General features: G+C 38.0%; 1 protein-coding gene across 4 annotated transcripts in view; it reads left to right on the top strand.

Annotated features, from left to right (window-relative positions):
- RELL2 (RELT like 2) overlaps nt 1-21,956 on the top strand; it is a 435,084-nt gene that overhangs the window by 58,020 nt on the left and 355,108 nt on the right. For 2 of the 4 annotated variants that reach the window (XM_063447925.1, XM_063447926.1), the window contains 4 exons: nt 974-1,162; nt 2,014-2,440; nt 16,423-16,458; nt 18,177-18,588. In XM_063447925.1, the coding sequence (XP_063303995.1) occupies nt 974-1,162; nt 2,014-2,440; nt 16,423-16,455 (649 nt within the window). In that variant the 3' untranslated portion in view covers nt 16,456-16,458; nt 18,177-18,588. Of the gene's footprint in view, nt 1-973; nt 1,163-2,013; nt 2,441-16,422; nt 16,463-18,176; nt 18,589-21,956 lie in introns of those variants that run through there. The other 2 variants (XM_063447924.1, XM_063447923.1) reach the window with 2 other exon arrangements.

Genomic DNA, 21,956 nt, shown 5'->3' with positions numbered 1-21,956 from the left:
CTACACAACGACACAGACTCTCGGTACACTGCAATATATTGCCTTATTGACCCCTCTCTATCTGGACACTCATGTGTACTCTGGACTGGCTGTAGGCTGGGTGTAGGGATTTAAAATGAGTCATCCTTCTACCCTGAGCTTCTTGGCACAGCATACACCTTACTAATTTTGTTATGTTTTGTTATGTTTAGTCTACTAATTAATTTTTGCTTACGGTGCAAGATAGGCATTTACCCTACAGCCCTAGTTTGAACTGCATCGCATGAAGCTTTCTATACTAGCCTCTCAATTTGTCAATCTCACCGATAGACTTTTGAGGCGAAAATAGCGCACTAAGCGCAAAATACCTATGTATAACCATAAACGCAACTACTACAATAAGCGACCCTACCCTAGCAGGTTTTACCATATAAGCGAACCGTTTCACATCAAACAGGTACACAGACATTAGCTAAATAAAATAACTAGCGCTGTACCGCACTACCTGTATTATATATATATTGGTACTACTACAGCTCACGCACGAACCAACCCTGTTTGTAAAACATATATACTTACATGTAAATCGATGATTTAATGTTATGTTAATAGAGCCTGATAAAATATAAAAATTGTGCCAGTTAATCGTACACCCCACATGTTAAGCGTGGGAAAAGCCTGAGGACTGCTCTCGGGGCACCTCAAGCATGCCTGTATTATATATGTGCACTACAAAAAAAAAAAAAAGAATAAAAAAAAAGAACAATTTGGACTACTGTAGATTACTTATATTACACTTCTAACCCTGTATTGACAATTACCTAAAAATCTTACTGGTGTTAATGTACAGTCAGACTTAAGGGTCAATCTCACATGGTAGTACACTTTTAATTAGCTGTTGTATTTAGTTTATATATATATTTAGACATTTTATGTACATAAAGTATAGTTATTGAAGGTGACTTAAATGTAAGCTATAAATTCCCTTTTTCAGTCTGTGTGTACACAGAGAAAGCCAGGATGCTGGCCCATCTCATCACCACACGGTACACCTTGGCTCAAACCTAGCACCTTGCTTGCACTGTACCCGCAAGAAAAGAAGTCTTCTGCATCGTATGGGCCGATCGAAGGATAGCAGAGGAAAGACACACCCAGGAGAGGTCACAGTCTTCTCTGTTGGGAGGTATCAATTAAAATGTTTGTTTTATTATATTAGTTTTGCTTAGTAATAAAAAATAAACTTAAGCAAAAACTGAGTAAAACATACAAATATGAAAATAAAAAGTCTGCTAAAGTTCAATCATACTTTGTTTACTATGCAAAGATCAAGCAACTCACACAAATGGTTAGATGAAGTGCTACCTTCAAATGAGCCTAAATATACATCATAGCATTCCAACATTTTGACCGATCGGTCTAATGATCTATCAGTCAAAAACACTGGGGTCTCCACTCGTATCCTGTTTTTTACATCACCCATAAGGCCAGATTTGGTGTGATACTGATAAAAAAAAAAACCCCAAGCACCACTGCTACTGGGCTTCAATACGCACTCTAAACGATGTAGATAATTAGGACGGTGCACTTGGAACCTTATCCTAGTCTCTTGACTAGGTCTAACAGGAGGACAGACTGCCTCAGGTGTTTTACACTTTACAGCACATAAATATTCCCCTGCACCTGATAGCTCAGCTAACACATCATCCAAGCTTTGTATAACTCTGTTCACAACAAAGACATACATGTATCAAAGTTATAGGCTTTGACATTTCATGATATAGTATTAGTGATGTAATTGTAATGTACTTTTGACCTCCAAACATGTTTGTTCTTATGTTTATATGTGTATAAATAATGTATTAATGATGACTAAAATGCAGCTTTTTTATCATCTGCTTTGGTGATTTATATTGATTCAGCCAAAGGTTGGTCCATACTTTGTCTTGAACATTTTGCCTCAAATAGATTCATTATTTTAAATACGTTATACATTTCATGTGATCCAATTAAAAATCTTTTTGTGATCCATTTTAGATTTAGAGTCACTCATATCGGAAAGAAAAACAGTTTACAGGGATCACAAGACGACCCAAATGCAAGTAGTGAGCCCATTTCATCAAACAAAGATCCTGAAGACGAGACATGGTCAAAATCCAAGAATGGCTTAGCAACGCAAGAAGCCCATGAACAAGGGACATTACCTTTATCAATAAATGGACCAGGAATGGTGGGCTTAGCAAAAATGGAGTTTCAAAGAGAATCAGAGATTAAATGTGTGGAGAACAATGGACTAAAGAAATTGGAGAACAAAATCCAGAAAACCACTGCAAAGACCAAAGTGTCCAAAGAAAGACGTAGCAGTGCACCAGAACAGACCGTAACGCAACGGCAGAAAGGAAACATGAAAATAGATGAACATAAACAAAAAAGACCTATAGCAACAGTCAACCCAATACAACAGGTAATCTCTTTTAAATTCCCCAAACACTATTTGTTTTACATATATAGATATATTTCTTGCACATGTCGGCTACATAACATTTACGTAGAGGTCCAGGGAATCTGGGCATATGTTCACAAAACTTAAGGAATTGCAAGAATAAACATGTATCATATAATGCATTGTAAGTTTTCTAAAAAATGGTCTCTAATGAAGTAATCCACAAAAAAAAAAAAAAAAGAAAATCTGAATGAATAAATTAATAATAATTAAGTGTTTGATTCATTCTAATTTGTTTTCCAGCAATATCATGCTAACTCATTAAAGTGTGGATTGGTGTGAATTCATAATAAATAAATAAAGTGCAGTAACAACTTTAAGTCAAAATACCCAAACAAAAATATAGATTACTTCAAGATTTTCCCAATGCTGCACTTTTTTGCTTAAAGTTTGGAATTCATTGCGCTTTGTCTTTGGAAAATTCCTACTTTAGTTAATTACCCTTTTTTGTTGATTATCAATCAATACTATATTGTCCAAGAGTTTTACCTTTTTTTCCTGATCATGGCAATAGGGGACTGGGAAAGCAAAAATTCCTCAAAATACACCAATCTACTTTCCAGAAGTATACATCTAAACACAGAATGTGACGGCAGATAAGAACCATTCGGCCCATTTGGTTGCTGTGAATGTGTGGTACAGTCATCTTGTACTACAACTTATCCTGTGCCTTTCTCAATCTGTTCTCTTAGCTAACCATCCTATATTCTTATACACCATCTTCAATATTTGTTTGCTCTAAGCGAATTGCTTTATTTTGTTGATTCTGTAACAAGCTAATTTTATATGATTTCCTTTTTGGCCACAATGTTACATTGTACAGTCCTTTATTGCTGTTCGCAAATGTCTTTTCAAAAATTAATACAAATTTAAACATATTAAATTGTTTCTGACAGCATAACAGATTTAAAATGTTTGTTATATAAACAGAAATGATTTCTAAGGAAACAGGAAGAGGTCACACTGGGGTTTTTAAAGTCTTGAAATAATAGAGACAGCTTTCAACTTTATTTGACTTAAAGATACACTGTCATCGTGAAAACAATGTTTCAGAATGTGTATGTTTGCATGTCAATACTATACAGTTTGGGGTTTATGCAGTAAATTGAAAAGACAGCAAAATAAAAATCTAATTGCAAAATTCAGACTTAACCCCTTAAGGACAGAGCTTCACAAGCTTGTCTTTTACTTAACCCCTTAAGACCAGAGGGCGTAATATTACGGCCTTTTTTAAGCGGCTCTAAACGCCGCCGGGGGTAATTGTACGCCCTCCGTTTTTTTTTTACTTACCCGGTCACCGGCGATCCCACGCCGGCGATCGCGATTGGGGGGAATCCCAGGGAGCCCCCCGCGGCACGTCCGCCCTTTTCAGCCCCCCCGGGCCATGTGAGAGTGAGGTCCATGCGAGGCTGAAATCAAATTAAAATAAGTGTAAAATTAAACTAAGTGTAAAAAAATAAATATATATACTTAGATCATATACTAATATATTATATATATATGATCTAAGTATATATATATACACATATACATACACACACACATACACTGTCTAGGTGTATTTTACTATTAATATATATATAATTATTTATATATATATATATATATTAATATCAAATTACATGTAGACTGATACTGATTATATATATATATAATTATTGTTATATATATATTTATATATAATATAAAAAAATATGTAACTACGTAAAAAAATTAAATAAAAATAAATAATTAAAAATAAATAATTAAAAAATATATAGATGTGTGTTATTTCATTCTAACTGTATTGTGATATTAATATATATATATATATATATATATTTATATCAAAATACACGTAGAACGAAATAATATATATATCTATATACATATCTATATACATAAATATATACGTATATATCACTATATAGTATCCAGTTGTACCCAGCACACACACTCACAGTTTGTCAAAAAATGCATTTCAGCCATAGCCAAAACATATATAAAGATATCAAAAAATGAAGGCTTGCACTCACGGTCTGTTGTTGGAATTAAAACAATTCTTCTTTATTCAATATTGCTTAAAACATAGTTGCTGTCATCTTATCGACGTTTCAGCCACATCAGTGGCTTTCATCAGGATCAACTCAGCTCACAAAAAAAGCTGAGTTGATTTTGTGAGCTGAGTTGATCCTGATGAAAGCCACTAATGTGGCTGAAACGTCGATAAGATGACAGCAACTATGTTTTAAGCAATATTGAATAAAGAAGAATTGTTTTAATTCCAACAACAGACCGTGAGTGCAAGCCTTCATTTTTTGATATCTTTATATATCACTATATATATACACCTATATATAAATAAAAATATTTTTTAAAAATTATATATATATATATATATATATATATACGTATATATACACATATGTATATATATACATATATTAATTCTACACATATATTTATGTCATATTTTTACATAATTAGGTATCCTAATTAATTACAATTAGCGGGACCTGCCTGACAACCCATCCTGAAAGTATAGGGAATTTAATTTGCTAGCACTATATTTAACCCTATAACTTTACAAGACACCATAAAACCTGTACATGGGGGGTACTGTTTTACTCGGGAGACTTCGCTGAACACAAATATTAGTGTTTCGAAACAGTAAAATGTATTACAACGATGATATCGCCAGTAAAAGTGACGTTTTTTGCATTTTTCAGGCACAAACAGCACTTACACGGACGATATTATTGCTGTGATACTTTTTACTGTTTTGAAACACAAATATTTGTGTTCAGCGAAGTCTCCCGAGTACAACAGTACCCCTCATGTACAGCTTTTATGGTGTTTTCAAAAGTTACAGCATCAAATATAAGGCTTGTGTTTCATTTTTTTCACATTAAAATGCGCCAGATTGCTTACGTTGCCATTGTGACCCTATGGTAGCCCAAGAATGAAAATTACCCCTATGATGGCATACCATTTGCAATAGTAGACAACCCAAGGTATTGCAAATGGGGTATGTCCAGTCTTTTTTAGTAGCCACTTAGTCACAAACACTGGCCAAAATTGGTGTTTTTTGCATTTTTCACACACAATCAAATAACTTTGGCCAGTGTTTGTGACCAAATGGCTACTAAAAAGACTGGACATACCCCATTTGCAATACCTTGGGTTGTCTACTATTGCAAATGGTATGCCATTATGGGTGTAAATTTAATTCCTGGGCTAGTATACAGTCTCAAAGGCAACGTAACCAATCTGGCGAATTTCTATTTCAAGTGTAATGTGCTATATTTGACCCTGTAACTTCCCAAAACACCATAAAACCTGTACATAGGGGGTACTGTTTTACACGTGAGACTTTGCTGAATACAAATATGTGTATTTTATTGCAGTAAAAGCAAACAGTATTAAGACATTGACAGTTAAAATGTCATGTAGAACTAAAAAAATAACAAAATTTCTTATTTTCTCCCATTTTTTTCATATTAACCCCTTAAGGACACGACATGTGTGACATGTCATGATTCCCCTTTATTCCAGAAGTTTGGTCCTTAAGGGGTTAAATTATGTTTCATAGCTAAATATTTGATATTAAACGAAAGCCCTGTTTCCCCTGAATAAAATTATATATAATAAGGGGGTGCATTTAATATGAAAGAGGTGAATTACGGTTGGACAGACATATAGCGCAAATGCCAGGTTTTGTTTACGTTTTGTTTTGTTCACAACTTGTACATTTGGCTCAGTCCTTAAGGGGTTAATGACAACGGCATTTTTTGCATTTTTCTTGCTGTTTGCGTTCAACTGCAATTTGCATTTTACTAATTTATTGCACCGACGCATATTATATACTGTTTTTTAAAGGACAGAAAGGGCTTTAATTTGATGTAACATATATATACATAAATGCTTATTTATTATAAAAAAAATACAGAAAAATGAAAAATAAATGAAAAATTTTGAGTTTTTTTGTACAGTTTTTGCAATAATAATGTGTGCACAATTAGTGCAGGTTAAGGAAAGTAATTAAAAATAAATTCATTTAGTTGTTCTGATTTACAGAATATATAATGTGCCTGGTATTTTAAGTTTTTTTTGGTAGTTACAGGTCACAAAGCACAAGGAGTAAAATAAACTTTTAATGTGGAGCGATTTTAGAATTTGGTATGTTTGTCTTGTAAGCTTAATAGCCATAAAAGAAAACAAAATTGCCACACAAAAGTATATATTTATATAAAGTAGACACCACAGTCTATTTACCTAAGGTTGTTTTGACACTTTCTACGTAGCCATTTCACCGCCAACCTCTGCTAAATATTGGAGTAAAATTTTATTTTTGGGGGGTTTTGGCACACAAACTTATAACAAAGAACTTCTCATGTGTATTTTGTAAAGTTGGTGTGTGCTATTCCTGTACAAAGTTTTATTTTGTATTCAGTTACATCTGCTGAGTAAAATGACACCCCCATTGTATGTCTTTGGCACTATTTTGTGAAGCTACAGTGCCATATAGGAGACCTGTCCTTTTAAGTATTCACAGTCGAATTTTGAGAGACGGATTTAATGAGCCTATGCTTCCATTTGGGGTATTATAGTAGTTTGACTGTTCAAAAAAAAAAAACCACAAAGGCCTACCATTTGTAAAGGTAGACACTCCAGGGTATCTCATAAGGTGCATATTGTGCCTTAACATGCCCCCATTATTTCACCAATATATGACAAAGTATGTGGTAAAAAATAATTTTGTGCATTTTTTACATACAGATTGCATTTCTGCTGGGCATTTTGTATATTTCATATGTGCCACTAAGTTCAAAACCCCCAAATTATGCTCAGCTAAGTCTTCTGAGTACAAAGACACCCCCCAATGAATGTCTTTGGAACTATTTCGTGAAGCTACAGTGCCATATAGGACAGTGCTCCCCAACCTTTTTATCGCCGCGGACCGGTAAACGTTTGATAATTTTTCCGTGGCCCGCTTGTTTTGATTTAATAAGACAAAAAAAAAAAAACAGTCACATATATTAAAAAAACACAGACACATACATAGTGAGAAAATCACAAACACAGTCACATAAAGACATAGACTCAAAATTGTTGGTTCACGGTCCCACACATACGCAGACTGAATGTATATAGCATGTTCATGTGAGAGTTAATAAAAATGGGGTACATATGAGGGTATGTGACAGACAGGATAGGTAGGTAGTGTTACACCAGCAGACTAATGCTGATGTAACACCACCTATACTCCGCAGCTTCTTTCCCAGTCACAGACTGGGGGAGTTTCTGTGGCTGGGAACTCAAGGCTGTATTTCAGTCTCCTACCTACCTTGTCCCAAGCTGCCTCTGCTTCCATGCAGTGCCCCTTCTCTCTGGTGCCCGATCACAAGTCTCCTCTGCCCTCTGTTATGGCGCCAGTAGTGTATGCATGGGGGCAGTGTTTGTGGGGCAGTGTGTGTAGTGTGTGTATAGGGGCAGTGTTTGTGGGGCAGTGTGTGTAGTGTGTGTATGGGGGCAGTGTTTGTGGGGCAGTGTGTGTAGTGTGTGTATGGGGGCAGTGTTTGTGGGGCAGTGTGTGTAGTGTGTATGGGGGCAGTGTTTGTGGGGCAGTGTGTGTGGGGCAGTGTGTGTATGGGGGCAGTGTGTGTAGTGTGTGTATGGGGGCAGTGTGTGTAGTGTGTGTATGGGGGCAGTGTTTGTGGGGCAGGTGTGTATGAGGGGGCAGTGTTTGTGGGGCAGTGTGTGTATGTGGGCAGTGTTTGTGGGGCAGTGTGTGTAGTGTGTGCATGGGGGCAGTGTTTGTGGGGCAATGTGTGTAGTGTGTGCATGGGGCAGTGTGTGTATGGGGGGTAAGGAGGGTAGGGAGGCTTTTTTATATTTTTTTTATTTAATGAAAATTAATATATTCATGTCCCCCCTCCCTTCTTACCTTTACTGGGAGGAGGGGGGACATTTCTTAGTCCCTGGTGGTCCGGTGGGGAATCCCTGGTGGTCCCAGTGGTGGTGAGATGAACTCTAGCCCAGTTACAGGGCTAGAGTTCACTCTCGCGAGATTTGGAGCGTTGCCGTGGTTACCGCGGCAACACTCCAAATCTCGCGAGAGGAGGACCCGGAGGAGCTGCAGGTAAGAGCTCCCGGGTCCTCTCTCATTCACTCCACTGCCGGCTGTCAGCACAGTGCCTGCGGACCGGGGAGGGAGATCAGAGATCTCCCTCCCCGGTCTGCAGGCACATTGCAGGGCTGGCACTTTGGCACTGCCAGCCCTGCATTAGCCGGCAGACTCGCACACCCCTGGGCGGCCCGGTACCGTTTGATCCACGGACCGGTATCTTTAAATTATCTTTAAATTTTTACGCTGTGCCCGTGTCCCATTTTAGAGTATTTTACCAGGGTAAATATTCCAAATACCCCATAAAGCCATACCATTTCTTAAAGAAGACATTACAGGGTATTTCAAAAGGCATATTTTGAACCTTAGCGTGGGATCATTTTTCCGCTAGCTTGTACCAGGTGTAGTGGTAATAAGCGTTTTTTCTGCCTTTTTGACACAGAAAGTTAATTTGCACAGTATATTTTGCAAACCTTATGTGTACTACCACTGTATAATACTTCATATGTTGCTCAGCTATGTCTGCTGAGTACAAAAATACCCCCGTATGTACCTTTGCCAGGTATATGTGGACATCGGAGGGGCACATTTGGGACACAGCCATTCCATTTTTTTTCAAACTTTACATTTTTACGCTGTGCCCATGTCCCAATTTAGAGTATTTTACCAGGCTATACAATCCAAATACTCCATAAAGCCATACCATTTCTTAAAGAAGACATCCCAGGGTATTTCAAAAGGCATATTTTGAACTTTAGCGTGGGATCATTTTTCCGCTAGCTTGTACCAGGTGTAGTGGTAATAAGCATTTTTTTCTGCCTTTTTGACACACAAAGTGAGTTTGCACAGTATATTTTGCAAACCTTATGTGTGCTACCACTGTATAATACTTCATATGTTGCTCAGCTATGTGGTCTGAGTACAGCAATACCCCCGTATGTACCTTTGCCAGGTATATGTGGATGTTGAAGGGGCACATTTGAGACGCAGCCATTCAGTTTTTTTCTAGCTTTGAAGTTTTATGCTGTGTCCATGTTCCAATTTGGAGTAGTTTAGATGGTTGGTTATTGAAACTTCCCCACAAACACATACTATTTATTAAAGAATACACCCTGGGGTAATTCAAAAGGCATATTTTGAACCTTGGCGTGGGATCATTTTTTCTCTAGTTTGTTCCAGGTGTAGTGGCAATGAGCGTTTTTTTTTTTTTAATTCTTTATTTTTGGTGTGCATGGTATAACAGTCGGCTTACTTAGCCACAATAGCAGTCGTAAGCTTATAACAGGCATCGTAAACATAACGTGGTATAGAATATTCAGCACAGGTTTTAGATTTTGTTGTAGGGAATAGACTGCATAATTTTGGATAACAGACATAACAGCAAGACCAATACATTTTAGGCAGTGGCAGTGGAAAAGTACAGGTTTATACAGTGACATTTGGCAAGATGCACACTAACAGTATATAAACAGGCAAAGTCGGGATGTACTGCACTAATTTGCTTTTGTGATAACAACATGCTTATTCGCCTGAAGATAGTAGTTGAGAGGTGCAAATAGCAAAGGTTATTTTGGTTGTGTAAAGAGACAAAATTGTTAAACATGTGAGTGGACAAATATCATAGGACAATAGTTAGCAAGCTTGGGCTAATCTGATATGGGACCGCATGGGGCTACACACAGGTGATGGAGAGTTAGAAAGATCTGCTTAATTAGGTTGATAAACAGGACCTGAGAACTATGCTAGGTTAAAACACGAGTAAAAAGGTGTAATGATAAGATTAGAAACATGTTTAGCGATACTTTCCTAGAGCTAAACGGTAAGGTCTGTTCTCCTAGCATGCAAATCTTATGTGCTCTTAAAAATATTATTACTGTGCCGGCTAATATAGGTGAGCTCAAACGTGAAACCAAAGAAAAACAAAAGTGTGCGGCACAGCCCGCTGCATCATCATACCCGTATTAAGAAAAACATCTCAGTTCATGAGGCCAAGGTCTGATATAGCCAACCCCCGATAGTGGTCAGAGTGTAGGGCAGCTGGAAAAGTTTGGGTTTGTCATGGTAGCGTGTCGTCAGTCCCAGATCCGAGGTACTATATTCAGCCCACACCCAGACTTGGAAGTGAACAAGGGCAGTCCTGATATGGTGGTGTGCGAGGGTATTGTGTGACAACTCCGGGGGGGCGGGGTGAACGTAGTTGTCCCGTGGGCCCAGGTCGCATTGGTGGGCAACCCCGTCTGTGCGGTGTGTAGTGATGCTTCGGCCCTTAGTTGGCACTTGAGTTGTTTCTGTCCTGCTATGTACATTGTGACTGCCAGGCTTGGGACGTATGCCGGAATTACAACCCAATCGTGGAGATGCGTGGCGTCTAGATGTCGTGTCTCCTCTCCTACCCCGGAGCTTTGTGAGAGCTGGTGCCCTCCTGCCATGAGCCTGGGAACCATCTTGGTCCAGGGTCGTCCCTTTCGGGATGGTGCGGTGAGCCTTGGTAGTGAAGCTGGGACATCGTTTTGCTGCTCTCTGCCTGTGTGGCCGGCACCTTTGGGTCTTGTGCCCTGTTGCTCTCGGTCCGGGAAGGCACGTAATGTGGGGTACAGTAGCTTGGGGCTTAGTGGTGCCCTGAAGAGGAGTTCCAAACCTCCTTTCGCCATCGGTCTCATCCCGCTTGGGTAGTGCGCGACGAGGTGCCATCGGCTGTAAGCTCGCCAGCAGCTTGGCCCAGAAGCGGTCGAAGGTTGCTTCCAGGGGGTACATGCTGTGTCCTTTTGCTGTAGCCGCTTGTTTTGCATCGCCACGTGTAGATCCGCCATCTTAGAGGCCCTCGGTTCCACTTTGTTCAGTGCAGTCGCTGGGCCCATCATGTAGCGTGGCGTTTGGGGCACTCTTTCTGGCAGAGACTGGGATAACCCCCACCGGTCCATGGGGGGGTGGTGATTTGCAGTCGCTTGAGACATTCAGCCTTGGGTAGGAAGGCGGCTGCCCTTCCTCCCTGTCTCCTCCGGTAGGCCTCATTCTGCCGCTGCGGTTCCCGGTCATGCCGGTTGTCGAGAGAGGAATCAGCAGGTTCGTGCCCTCTTCCCCAGTCCAGTGGGTTGATTAGTAGGCATCTGTCGTCGCTGTACCCCAAGATTTTAACAGAATTTGATCCCAGACAGCAGGAGCTCGTGCTGGGTGCGTCTTGTTAGTTTGCCAGTCAGGCCCTGCCCCGCAATGAGCGTTTTTAAATGTATTTTTTAACTTTTAAAAACTTTTTTACTTTTTAAAACTATTTTTTAAACTTTTGTTTTGCTTATTAATTTTTTTAAAGTTTCCTAAACTTTAAAACTTTTTTTTACAGATTTAACATTTTCTAACCTTTTTTTTTTTTTTTTTTTTACCGTTAACCCCTAACTAGCAGTAAGAAGCACTAACAGTAAATTCCCCATTTTCCCATAACTCCCACCAACCCCAGCTAGCTAAATATTTAATTATACAATATTTAAATTAGTTAATTAAATAAATTTAACCCCTGAGGGTTAAAAAATAAATAAAAGTTAATCGTCAGGGGTTAAAAAAAATTAGATCACAGTATTATACTGTGATCTGTATTTTGATTACTGTAGGCAGTGATCGGCTGGCAGGGAAGGGGTTAATTTTAATTTGGACTCAGTAGGGTTTATTTGTAAAAAAAATTTACTTAAACGTTATTAAAACTTTTTTTTAACTTCATTTTTTAACTTTTTAAAGCTTATTTTAAAACTTTTTTTAACGTTAACCCCTAGTTAGCCTAACACTAAATCCCCCAATTACCCACTAACTTCCACCCTCCCCAGTCAGCTAAATTTATAATTTTAAAATATTTAAATTAATTAATAAAATAAATTTAACCCATGAGGGTGAAAAAAAAAAGAATTAACCCTCAGGGGTTAAATAAAAATCAGATCATAGTAAAATGTAATCCCTGCCAATTGATCACTGTAGTCAGTGATCAATTGGCAGGGAAGGGGTTAATTTTTTATTAAAATGGGTAAAGGGGGGTGGGATTTTAATTAAACTTTATTTCTTTTTCCACAGGGGGCAGGATCACTGAGTGCAGGGAGGCGGAAGGTGAGTATACACAGCACATGTGCTCGCTCTGACATGCTGTCAGAGCGGGCACATGTGCTGGGACAGCGCGAGTCGGTGCTCCCAGTCTGCCTCTAATACAGAGGCAGACCGGAGCACCATTAACCCCGCGATCGCCGCGATTGTGACGATCTGGGGTTAATTTTAATGGGTGACGGACAAGGTCCGTCACTCATCGTTATGGCAATCCCCTGAGTGACGGACCTCGTCCGTCACTCGTCGTTAAGGGGTTAAATAGCTCAGCTGTGATAATAGCTGATGTGGAGAATTTATATTTTGACCTAAATATTTAAATTTGGTTTACAATGCATCACAAATCATTGTTTAATGAGTAAACTATCTGTGGTATAATAAGATCAAAGATAACACATTGTGCCTAGCTGGTAAAAATAACAGACCTAGATACATAAAATATGTGGTAAAAAAAAAACCACAAAAAATATTTAGGTAAATAACAATGCAAATCACAACAACATGAAGCGGTACAATCCCCACTCAAAGGATATAGCTGGAAGTTATCTTTGTGGATTTTGATTGTGACATATGCAAATAAAGCAAAAAATAAATTAAAAAAACAGAATAGTGCTCTCTGTATACAGTAATGTAATTTTAGGTAAAATAAATGTACTTACATTCTCAATGAAGACAGCGTGGGTGGGTGTATTTTTTTTTTTTTTGTAGAGTAACAGTTACTTGTGCTTACTGAGTTGTAGAACATTTCCCGTAACCATCAACATAATAAAAGTGAATATATAAAACAGTAGTATAGTCGCAATGCGTTTCACCAATAAGGTTTTCTCAATTGACAGGTCCCTTGAGAAAGCCTTAATGGTGAAATGCGTTGTAATTATACTACGGCTCTATTTATTCACTTTTATTCTGTTGATGATTACGGGAAATGTTCTATAACTCAGTAAGCACAAGTAGCTGTCACTCTACAAAAAAAAAAATAGACCCTCAAGTTTGAAAGCAGGGATATACACATATTATTGTATTGATGCAAAGTTGGTCATTATTGTTCTAGCAAAATCTATTGGCTCTGTAAGAGAGGCAGATATTTTGAAGTATGAAGTATAATACTTATTCACAATTAATGAGTAATTAATCATCTTCAGTTTACTGGGACAGATTCAAAACGAAATGCCTGCAGTGCATCTCACTGGTGCTAATTGCTTTTAATGGCACTCTGAGTTATTATGAAAGCTATGACATATTCTGTACTTCCCATTAAATGTAACCGTGGAAAAAGCACACCACTCTCTTTTCAAACAATACACTCAGTCATGTTGCTTAACAACCAATTTTAAGCCACAAAACTGTAAAATTGCATTAACCTTATACTTAAATATAGACTTCTAAGCAAAATGTAAAGGAAGGAAGTTGAAAATGTTTTTATAATTGCAAAAAGTTAATATCATGATTTCTGGTTGTGATGGTGAAATATTGTGCAATAATTGAAGGGCACAATAGTTTAAGCAGTAAATAAAAATATATTATCACTCTTGGCATAGACTGTGACACTTGAGCCCATACAAAATGCAAACATAGTGAATTAGAATCTTCTTCGACCATTTGGTTTGTTTTGGCAGGAAATTACTGTTTAGTTAGAGAAGACAGGAGACCTATGTGGTATAACACTGAATAGGAGGCCACAAACGGAATAACATAGCACATCTTGGAAAGAAGTAACAGTGAGCTGCATATGCTGTGGTGGAACCAACACAGAGAGGTTTCTCCATAAATCTTCCACAATGCTTTGACAGCTGTTATGTACCATTTGCCCATCTTTTTAGGGTTGTATTTACCACTGAACAGTGTTTGTGTGTTCTTATGTAAGTATGTTTTTGTTTGATGTATGTGTGAGGCAATGTAGGGGTGTGTTTGTATGTAGCGTTGGAGGCTGGCTGTAGTTGTTCGCTCTCCCCCTTTTCTTTGTCTTCTTCTGTCACTCCCACATTTCTCGGTCTTTGTTAGCTTGGAGGAAGTGACAGACTGTTTCACTGCTTAATACTTTGCCACTTAGGAGTTAAATCACTTTTGTTTCTGTTTATGCAGCCCTAGCCACACCTACCTGGCTGTAACTCACACAGCCTGCATACAAATATGGTTTTCAATCACTTGTTAACTTACTTTAAAACATTTTTTTATCTCCTGCTCTGTAAATGTAACTTTTTAATCACACACAGGAGGGTACTGCAAGATCTAGCAGGATATTAACAGTGCAGGAGATACATTCTAAATTTAACAAACTGTGGAATAAAGTTTTATCTTATAAATTACTTTACAGGAAATGTTTAGGAATGGTGTGCAGATTGCATGCATGGAGGTGTGACTAGGCCTGCATAAACAAAGTGATTTAACTCCTAAATGGCAAAGAATCGAGCAATGAGGCTGTAGGGTCCAGCATTGTTTGGATTTTGGTATGGGCTAGTTTACCAAACTTTTGGTATTCTCAATGCTCAGGCTACCCCAGTGGGATATTTCCTGGTGGACTGCACTATCTGGATGAGAGCAGCCAGCCATACTATGATAAGTATGTATGATATCCTTGGAGGCATTTACAAGTGATTAGAGGAGGAAACGAGACATTGGTCATGCTGGCACTGAAGTTGTGGCATGTAGGCATAAACAAATCTCTATGGATGCTCCTTTGTACTGTGCAGATCATACTAGTGGAAGTTTAGCTTGGTGAAAATGGAAGATATAGGGTGTTGAAAATGTATTATGGTTATTCTATGGAAAAGAGGCACTTGGTCATAGGACCTGCATTTTGTTATGCTCAGTTCTCGTTCATCTGGGCAGAGTTGGGTCAGAATTAGATATCATTCATTTTTGTGTGTCCATGATCAATTACATTTACTACTAGTGGTTTGATTTGTTTATCGAAAAAGGCAATTTAAAGACTTGTGCAGACTTATCGATCTGGTTATTCTGAATAAAAATGTTGGTTTCGTCCATATGGCAGTTAGGTTCAGATTAATTTTGTAAATGCAATAATTTTGGAAGAAACACTTTAAAAGTGCAATGTTAATAACATGGTAGCTCCCCGGTACTTGCTAGGCAACCCACACATTACAATGTTAAAAGTAATAATAATAAGAAAGCCTATGGGGTTTAAAAACCCTATATTAGTACAATGGAGGTGTAATACCTTATTTACACCTCCACCCATTCCCTGGGTGGGAGCATGTCTACTAATAGCCTTCAGCTGCTCACTGTTTTTAAAAAGTAGGAACTAGTCCCTATGAATGGATCCATCATATAGGGATGCGACCGGAAAAATACCTGGGGAGACCCCTTAACCCAACCATGGTCATCCAGTGGGGGGCTTAAAATTCAATTATGCAGGGTGAACAGGTCACTGTCCACCCCCCAAATCCCACAGTGGCTAGTGGGTGCGGTGTCTATAAAAAAAACATAACAGAACAGTCATGTGTGGCTAGTGGGGGCTCTAAAATTTAACTTGGGGATACTAAACAGCCCTTCCTAGCCTCCGCCAAAATGCAGTGGTTGGGGGCTACTACTATAATAACTGGATGGGACAATCAATTGCCCCCGCAGCTCCCTCCCATGGGTGGTGGTTATGTTAAAATGAATAGGCTTTGGTTGGGGTCATATTAAAAGAAACAGGGAGTGATCATGCATGAAACAATATTCAGAAATAATAGGAATTTCAGTACAGTAAGATCTTTTTTGTTTCTTTAAAATATCACTTGTTTTGTCTTTGCTACAGGTCAGTAAAGAGACTTCCTCTCAAAAACAATGACAAGTAAGTATTTCATTGAAATATCTCAAAAGAAATTAGTATAAAATATAAAATAAAATCCATACTAGAATGACACATGCAGAAAGATATAATTCCTTCATTGATTGAAAAATATCTGTGATGATAAAGTTACCAGAAGTAATCAACCACTGAAATTAAATTCAATTATTTTAATTAAAATTTAGAATCGTAGTGACACCTTTGCAAATCAAGGGGAAAAAAACAAAATAGGTTTATTCCTCACTAAACCACTAATTGTGGAGCAATTGAAGGGAAATTACAAATGGTGGGCAAACACAGCCAACCTTAAAAAGGATCTTAGTTAGAGAACTTTTCAGTAGTTGGTATCAATAACTGCCATTTTTTCCTACTAGAAAATATCAACTGAAAATTGTCTCAGCCCTAAATGTGAGCATCAGAACTGGACCGTGGAGCAATGGAAGAATTTGCTTGGTCTGATGAATCACATTTTGTTTTAGATCAGGTGGATGGCTGTGTGCATCGTTCACCGGGGGAAGAGAGGGCAGCAGGATGCACTATGGGAAGAAGGCAAGACAGTGGAAGCATCATGTGGATGCTACTTGACACATACCACCTATCTAGAGATTCTTGCAGACCACGTACACGCCTTAATAGAAATGGTGTTATGTATAATTTATTGTTTTTTGTTTTATTAGGAGGGGTCCTTTGATATGCTGGAATACTGGTTCCCCTTTGTTTTTCAAATACAATCTTTAAAACACTATTAAACTTACATTTATTCTGCAGCCTGAGCCCTTTCATACATGCAAAAAATACTGGTACGAGATGTAAAATAGATTAAATTATTGAATCTATTTTAGTCTAAAGCCCTTAGGGGCTGTCTAAATGAAAGCTGCAAGAAAAGTGGAGATTGCAAAATAAGTGCAAAGTAAGAAGGTCAGCAGCTGTGCCCCAAAATCAATTTACTAAGATTAAAAGGTTACTCCAACCAAATAAAAGATTTTTTTTTAAAAGAGTAACCCTTGGTCCTTCTGACAAACTGTAAAAAAATAAAGAAAATACTAAAAATTACCTCCATTCCATTGCTTCGTCCAAGTTCTCCCCTCAGCATGATGCTCTTTGGGTGACATTACTCCCCCATTGCCAAAAGGGAGGGAGGACAGGGACAATGGGGCTGTATATGGGGGTGGGGTGCACGGTCTACCTAGTACTAGCATGTTGTGAGTTAAGGTGTGAGACACCAGTTTGCACATAATTTACATTAGCCAGCTCTGAACTTTGCTCTCCTCCAGCAGCTAAGGGGTTATCAAGTTTAATACCAAAATAGCTGGAAGCATGGCTGACTTAGATAATTCTTAAATTCACTTAGAGTTCCTGACAATTCTCATTTTAGTAAATAATACTGATGGTATCCTTTAGAAGCAAACTATGTACATAATTGCATGTTATCCATATATTAAATAAACATTATGCTAATTATGCTTATTTCTTTTTATAAAGATAACTTGGTAATTAAGTAGTTAAATGCCTGGTTATGTGAGCTGAAATCAACTTGCAAACAAAGTTTAGGCTAAAATAGCTGAGCTGCAAAGTTATCTCCATCTTTGGAATTGAAGATATTTTTGTTCAGCTAAACTATTTATCATTCATTTTGCAAGTTTGTTCTCAGCTAACTAGAACTCCTTGTTACGTCTCTCTCTCTCTCTCTCTCTCTCCCTCCCTCTCTCTCTCTCTTATAGATAGGTACGGAACAATTTGGACACTGAAATTGTCTATTTACGCCACCACAGTGGATTTCAAATGAAACAACCAGGATGCAATTGAAGTGCAGACTTTCAGCTTTAATTCAAGGGTTTGAACAAAAATATCACATGAAACATTTAGGAATTGCAACCGTTTTCATACACAGTTCCCTTATTTCAGGGGATCAAATGCAATTGGACAAATGAACACAATCATAAATAAAATGTAAATTTTTATTACATTGTCAAGAATTCTTTACAGGCAGTGACTGGTTGACGTTTAGAACAAATGGACATTACCAAACACTGGGTTTCCTCCTTCAGTTGTTCGTTCGTGGGTCTTTCTGTCTTGTGTTTTATCTTCAGCAAGTGAAATGCATGCTCAATCAAGTTGAGATCAGGTGGTTGACTTGGCCATTACAGAATATTTAATCACTTTCATAGGATGTTTTGGGTTATAGTCCATCTGTAAATAAAGAGCCATCCAATCAACTTCACTCTATTTGGCTGAATCTGAGCAGACAACATATGCCTATACACTTCAGAATCTGGCTGCTTCTTTCTTCTGTCACATCATCAATAAACACTAGTAAAGCAGTGCCATTGGACATCATGCATGCCCATTCCATCACACTACTTCCATGTTTTACAGATGATGTGGTATGTTTCCGATCATGAGCCATTCCAAGTCTTCTCCATACTTTTTTCTTCCAGTCATTCTGGTACAGATTGATCTTAGTTTTACATGTCCAAAGAATCTGTTCCAAAACTGAGATGGCTTTTCAAGATGTTCTTTTGGCAAAATCTAATCTGGCCTTTCTATTCTTGAGGCTTATAAATAGTTTGCACCTCGTGGTGAACCCTCTATATTTGCTCTTGTGACGTCTTCTCTTTATGGTAGGCTTGGATAATGACATGCCTACCTCCTGGAGAGTGTTCTTCACTTGGTTGGATGTTGCGAACGGGTATTTTCTTTTTACAAGGAAAGGATGCACCACTGTTGTTTTCCATTGACGTCCAGGCCTTTCTGTGTTGCAGATCTCACCAGTGCATTCTATTTTTCTTAGAACGTTAATTTAATCACTCCTAATGTTTCTGCTATCTCTCTGATTATTTTTTTATTTTATTTCTGCAGGCTAAGGAAGGCCTGTTTCACTTGCATTGAGATGATCGCATGTTGTGGGTTTATATCAACAGCTTCCAAATGTGAATGCCACACCTCAAATCAACTCCAGACGTTTTACCTTCTTAATTGATTAGGAAATAACAAAAGGATAGCACACACCTGTCCATGAAACAGCTTTTGAGTCAATTGTCCAATTACTGAATTCATTTTGTTAAACATCCTAAATTACAAGACTTGTGTCTCCAGACCTAACTGTATATGTATATTATATTTTTATTTTTTTTTTATTTTCTTCAATGTACTCATGCCTGACTTTTGTTGCAGTTTATCTCTATCCAGTTGTTCATCCATTAGACATGCAAAGGAATATATAAGGCCGTTTGCTGAATTTGATCTGAATCTTTGTCAAAGCCAAGAGCGGTTTAACAATGAGCAATGTTATTGTATTTTTTTAAGTTGTTGAATTACATCAGATGTCTGTCACTGCTTAGTTCTGTCTGTTATGTAAATAAATATGGGTAACTATTTGCTAAAGTGAACTTTCACTATAAACTATGCCATCGTTATTATGATAACACAGCACAATAAAAAGCTGTTCTTGTTTGAACATATAATTTAAAGTAGCACACCTGCTTTTTTCAGAGGCCACATTGGTAATTAAAAATAAATTAAACAAAAAAATAAAAAAATAAAAGGAGGTAATAGTTGTATAACTCAATAATTAGGAGAAAATTGCTGATATTTTTCCCTGATAGGCTCACTACTGGTAACCTGAAGTTTCACGCTGTCTATGTGCGATATATGTCTTCTCTAACCATAAATACAGTAACTGTGTTACTCTCAAAAGTCTTAGTTCCTTAAAGGGACACTTTGGCCACCAATGCAACTTTTAATGCATTTAGTAGATTTTGGTCTCAATAATATGCTATATTTTTGCATGCTCAAATATTTATAGTTTTTGCACAAATAATAAATATTTTGCAAAATGCTGCATTAGATGCCTTTCTACTTAGCCATGTCCCCTCATGCCAGGAAAACTTCCTTAACAGTATAGGTGCACAACTTAGACCAGGCATAGGCAACCTTCGGCACTCCAGATGTTTTGGACTACACCTCCCATGATGCTTTGCCAGCAATATGGGTGTAAGAGTATTATGGAAGATGTAGTTCAAAACATCTGGAGTGCCGAAGGTTGCCTATCCCTGGCTTAGACAGTCAGAGACACTATAGAAAACTATCGACAAACTAGTATTGCTGCCATGTATTTCTGATCACTTAGTGCTGTCAATGGTTGAGTGTATATATAAAAAAAATTTTTAAAAAAGTATTAAAGTTCTTTGGGGCCTTAAGTGTCCTTTTAAGAAATAAATCAAAATAATAAAAAATACAAGTGAGGATAATCTGTTTCCAGGAAACAACTCCTTGCTTTTGAGGGCAGAGGAAAGAAAATGGAGAAGTAAACTACAGTATTTGCCTTATTCCATGATGTGGAATGATAAATCAGAACTGCCTCACACAGTTGAAAAGAGATACAGAGTACTGATATAAGTACAGCAACACTAAAGCTGCGAAAGAACAAGATATAAGAGACAAAGTAAACTGTTGTGTTGGAGAGAGTGTACAATCCACAGATGTACATCTAGAGATATAGAGAGCCAGCACTTTACTTACACACACTGACAGACACACACAAACAATATTAGATATATGCCATCCCATTATTGCAGAATTTTCAAATATGCATTCACAAACGAAGTTCAAAAACAGTGAGAAAGATGTCTGACATTGTAACTATATTGTTCACATTTGCCTTCTGTCAGAACAAGTCATTACTAATAATTTCTAATACTAATAATCCCCCTGCACTTATTCTGCAATTATTTGCCAAATATATAAATCTAAACAGTATATATATTTCGTATATTTACTAGACTGAATTATAATTTGTCCTGATTTGTCCCTAAATAACATTCTATGCACAAAATTTTTGTTTTGTCTTTATAATGTGATCCTGCTATGCTTAATGTGTCCAATAAAATATATGAATTCCATACAATCAACAAAATTGGGTTCTGGTATTTTTATACGTATTTATATTTATATTTACTGTTTGCAGTGCCGGCGAAACCACTAGGTGGAGTAGGCAGTCACCTAGGGATGGTCTCTGTATGTTGTGTGGCTGAACCATGGACTGAGGTAGAGGGACTGGCTTCCCTCTACCCAGTCTGAAAGGAAGTGGAGCGTCAAACTGCTTCCTGTCAGACTGTCTGAGTAGAGGAAAGAAAAGCTACTCTAGTGCAGTCCAGGGCTAAGTCACGCTACACACAGTAGGGAAGCGAGCAGGCACAGGTTGAGAGGGGTAATAGAGATGCATGGAGGGGCTGGGAGGTTTACAGAAATGCATGAAGGGGCAGGGGTGGTTACTGAGATGCATGGATAGGCTTGGAGTGTTACTGACACACATGGAGGGGTGGGGGGTTACTAAGATATGTCGAGGGTCTCGGAGGGTTACTGAGACACATGGAGGATCTTGGGGGTTAATGAGACACATGGAAGGGCTGGGAGTGGCTGAGACACATGGAGGGGCTGGGAGTGCCTAGAGAGGTAGAATGGAGAAGGGGAAGAGGCACACAGAGGGATGGAGGGGCAGA

Source organism: Pelobates fuscus, chromosome 3 (assembly GCF_036172605.1).
Source record: "Pelobates fuscus isolate aPelFus1 chromosome 3, aPelFus1.pri, whole genome shotgun sequence".
NCBI classification, from domain to species: Eukaryota; Metazoa; Chordata; class Amphibia; order Anura; family Pelobatidae; genus Pelobates; species Pelobates fuscus.
Note: the sequence above shows the minus strand (reverse complement) of the source record. Positions and strands in the feature narration are given on the sequence as shown.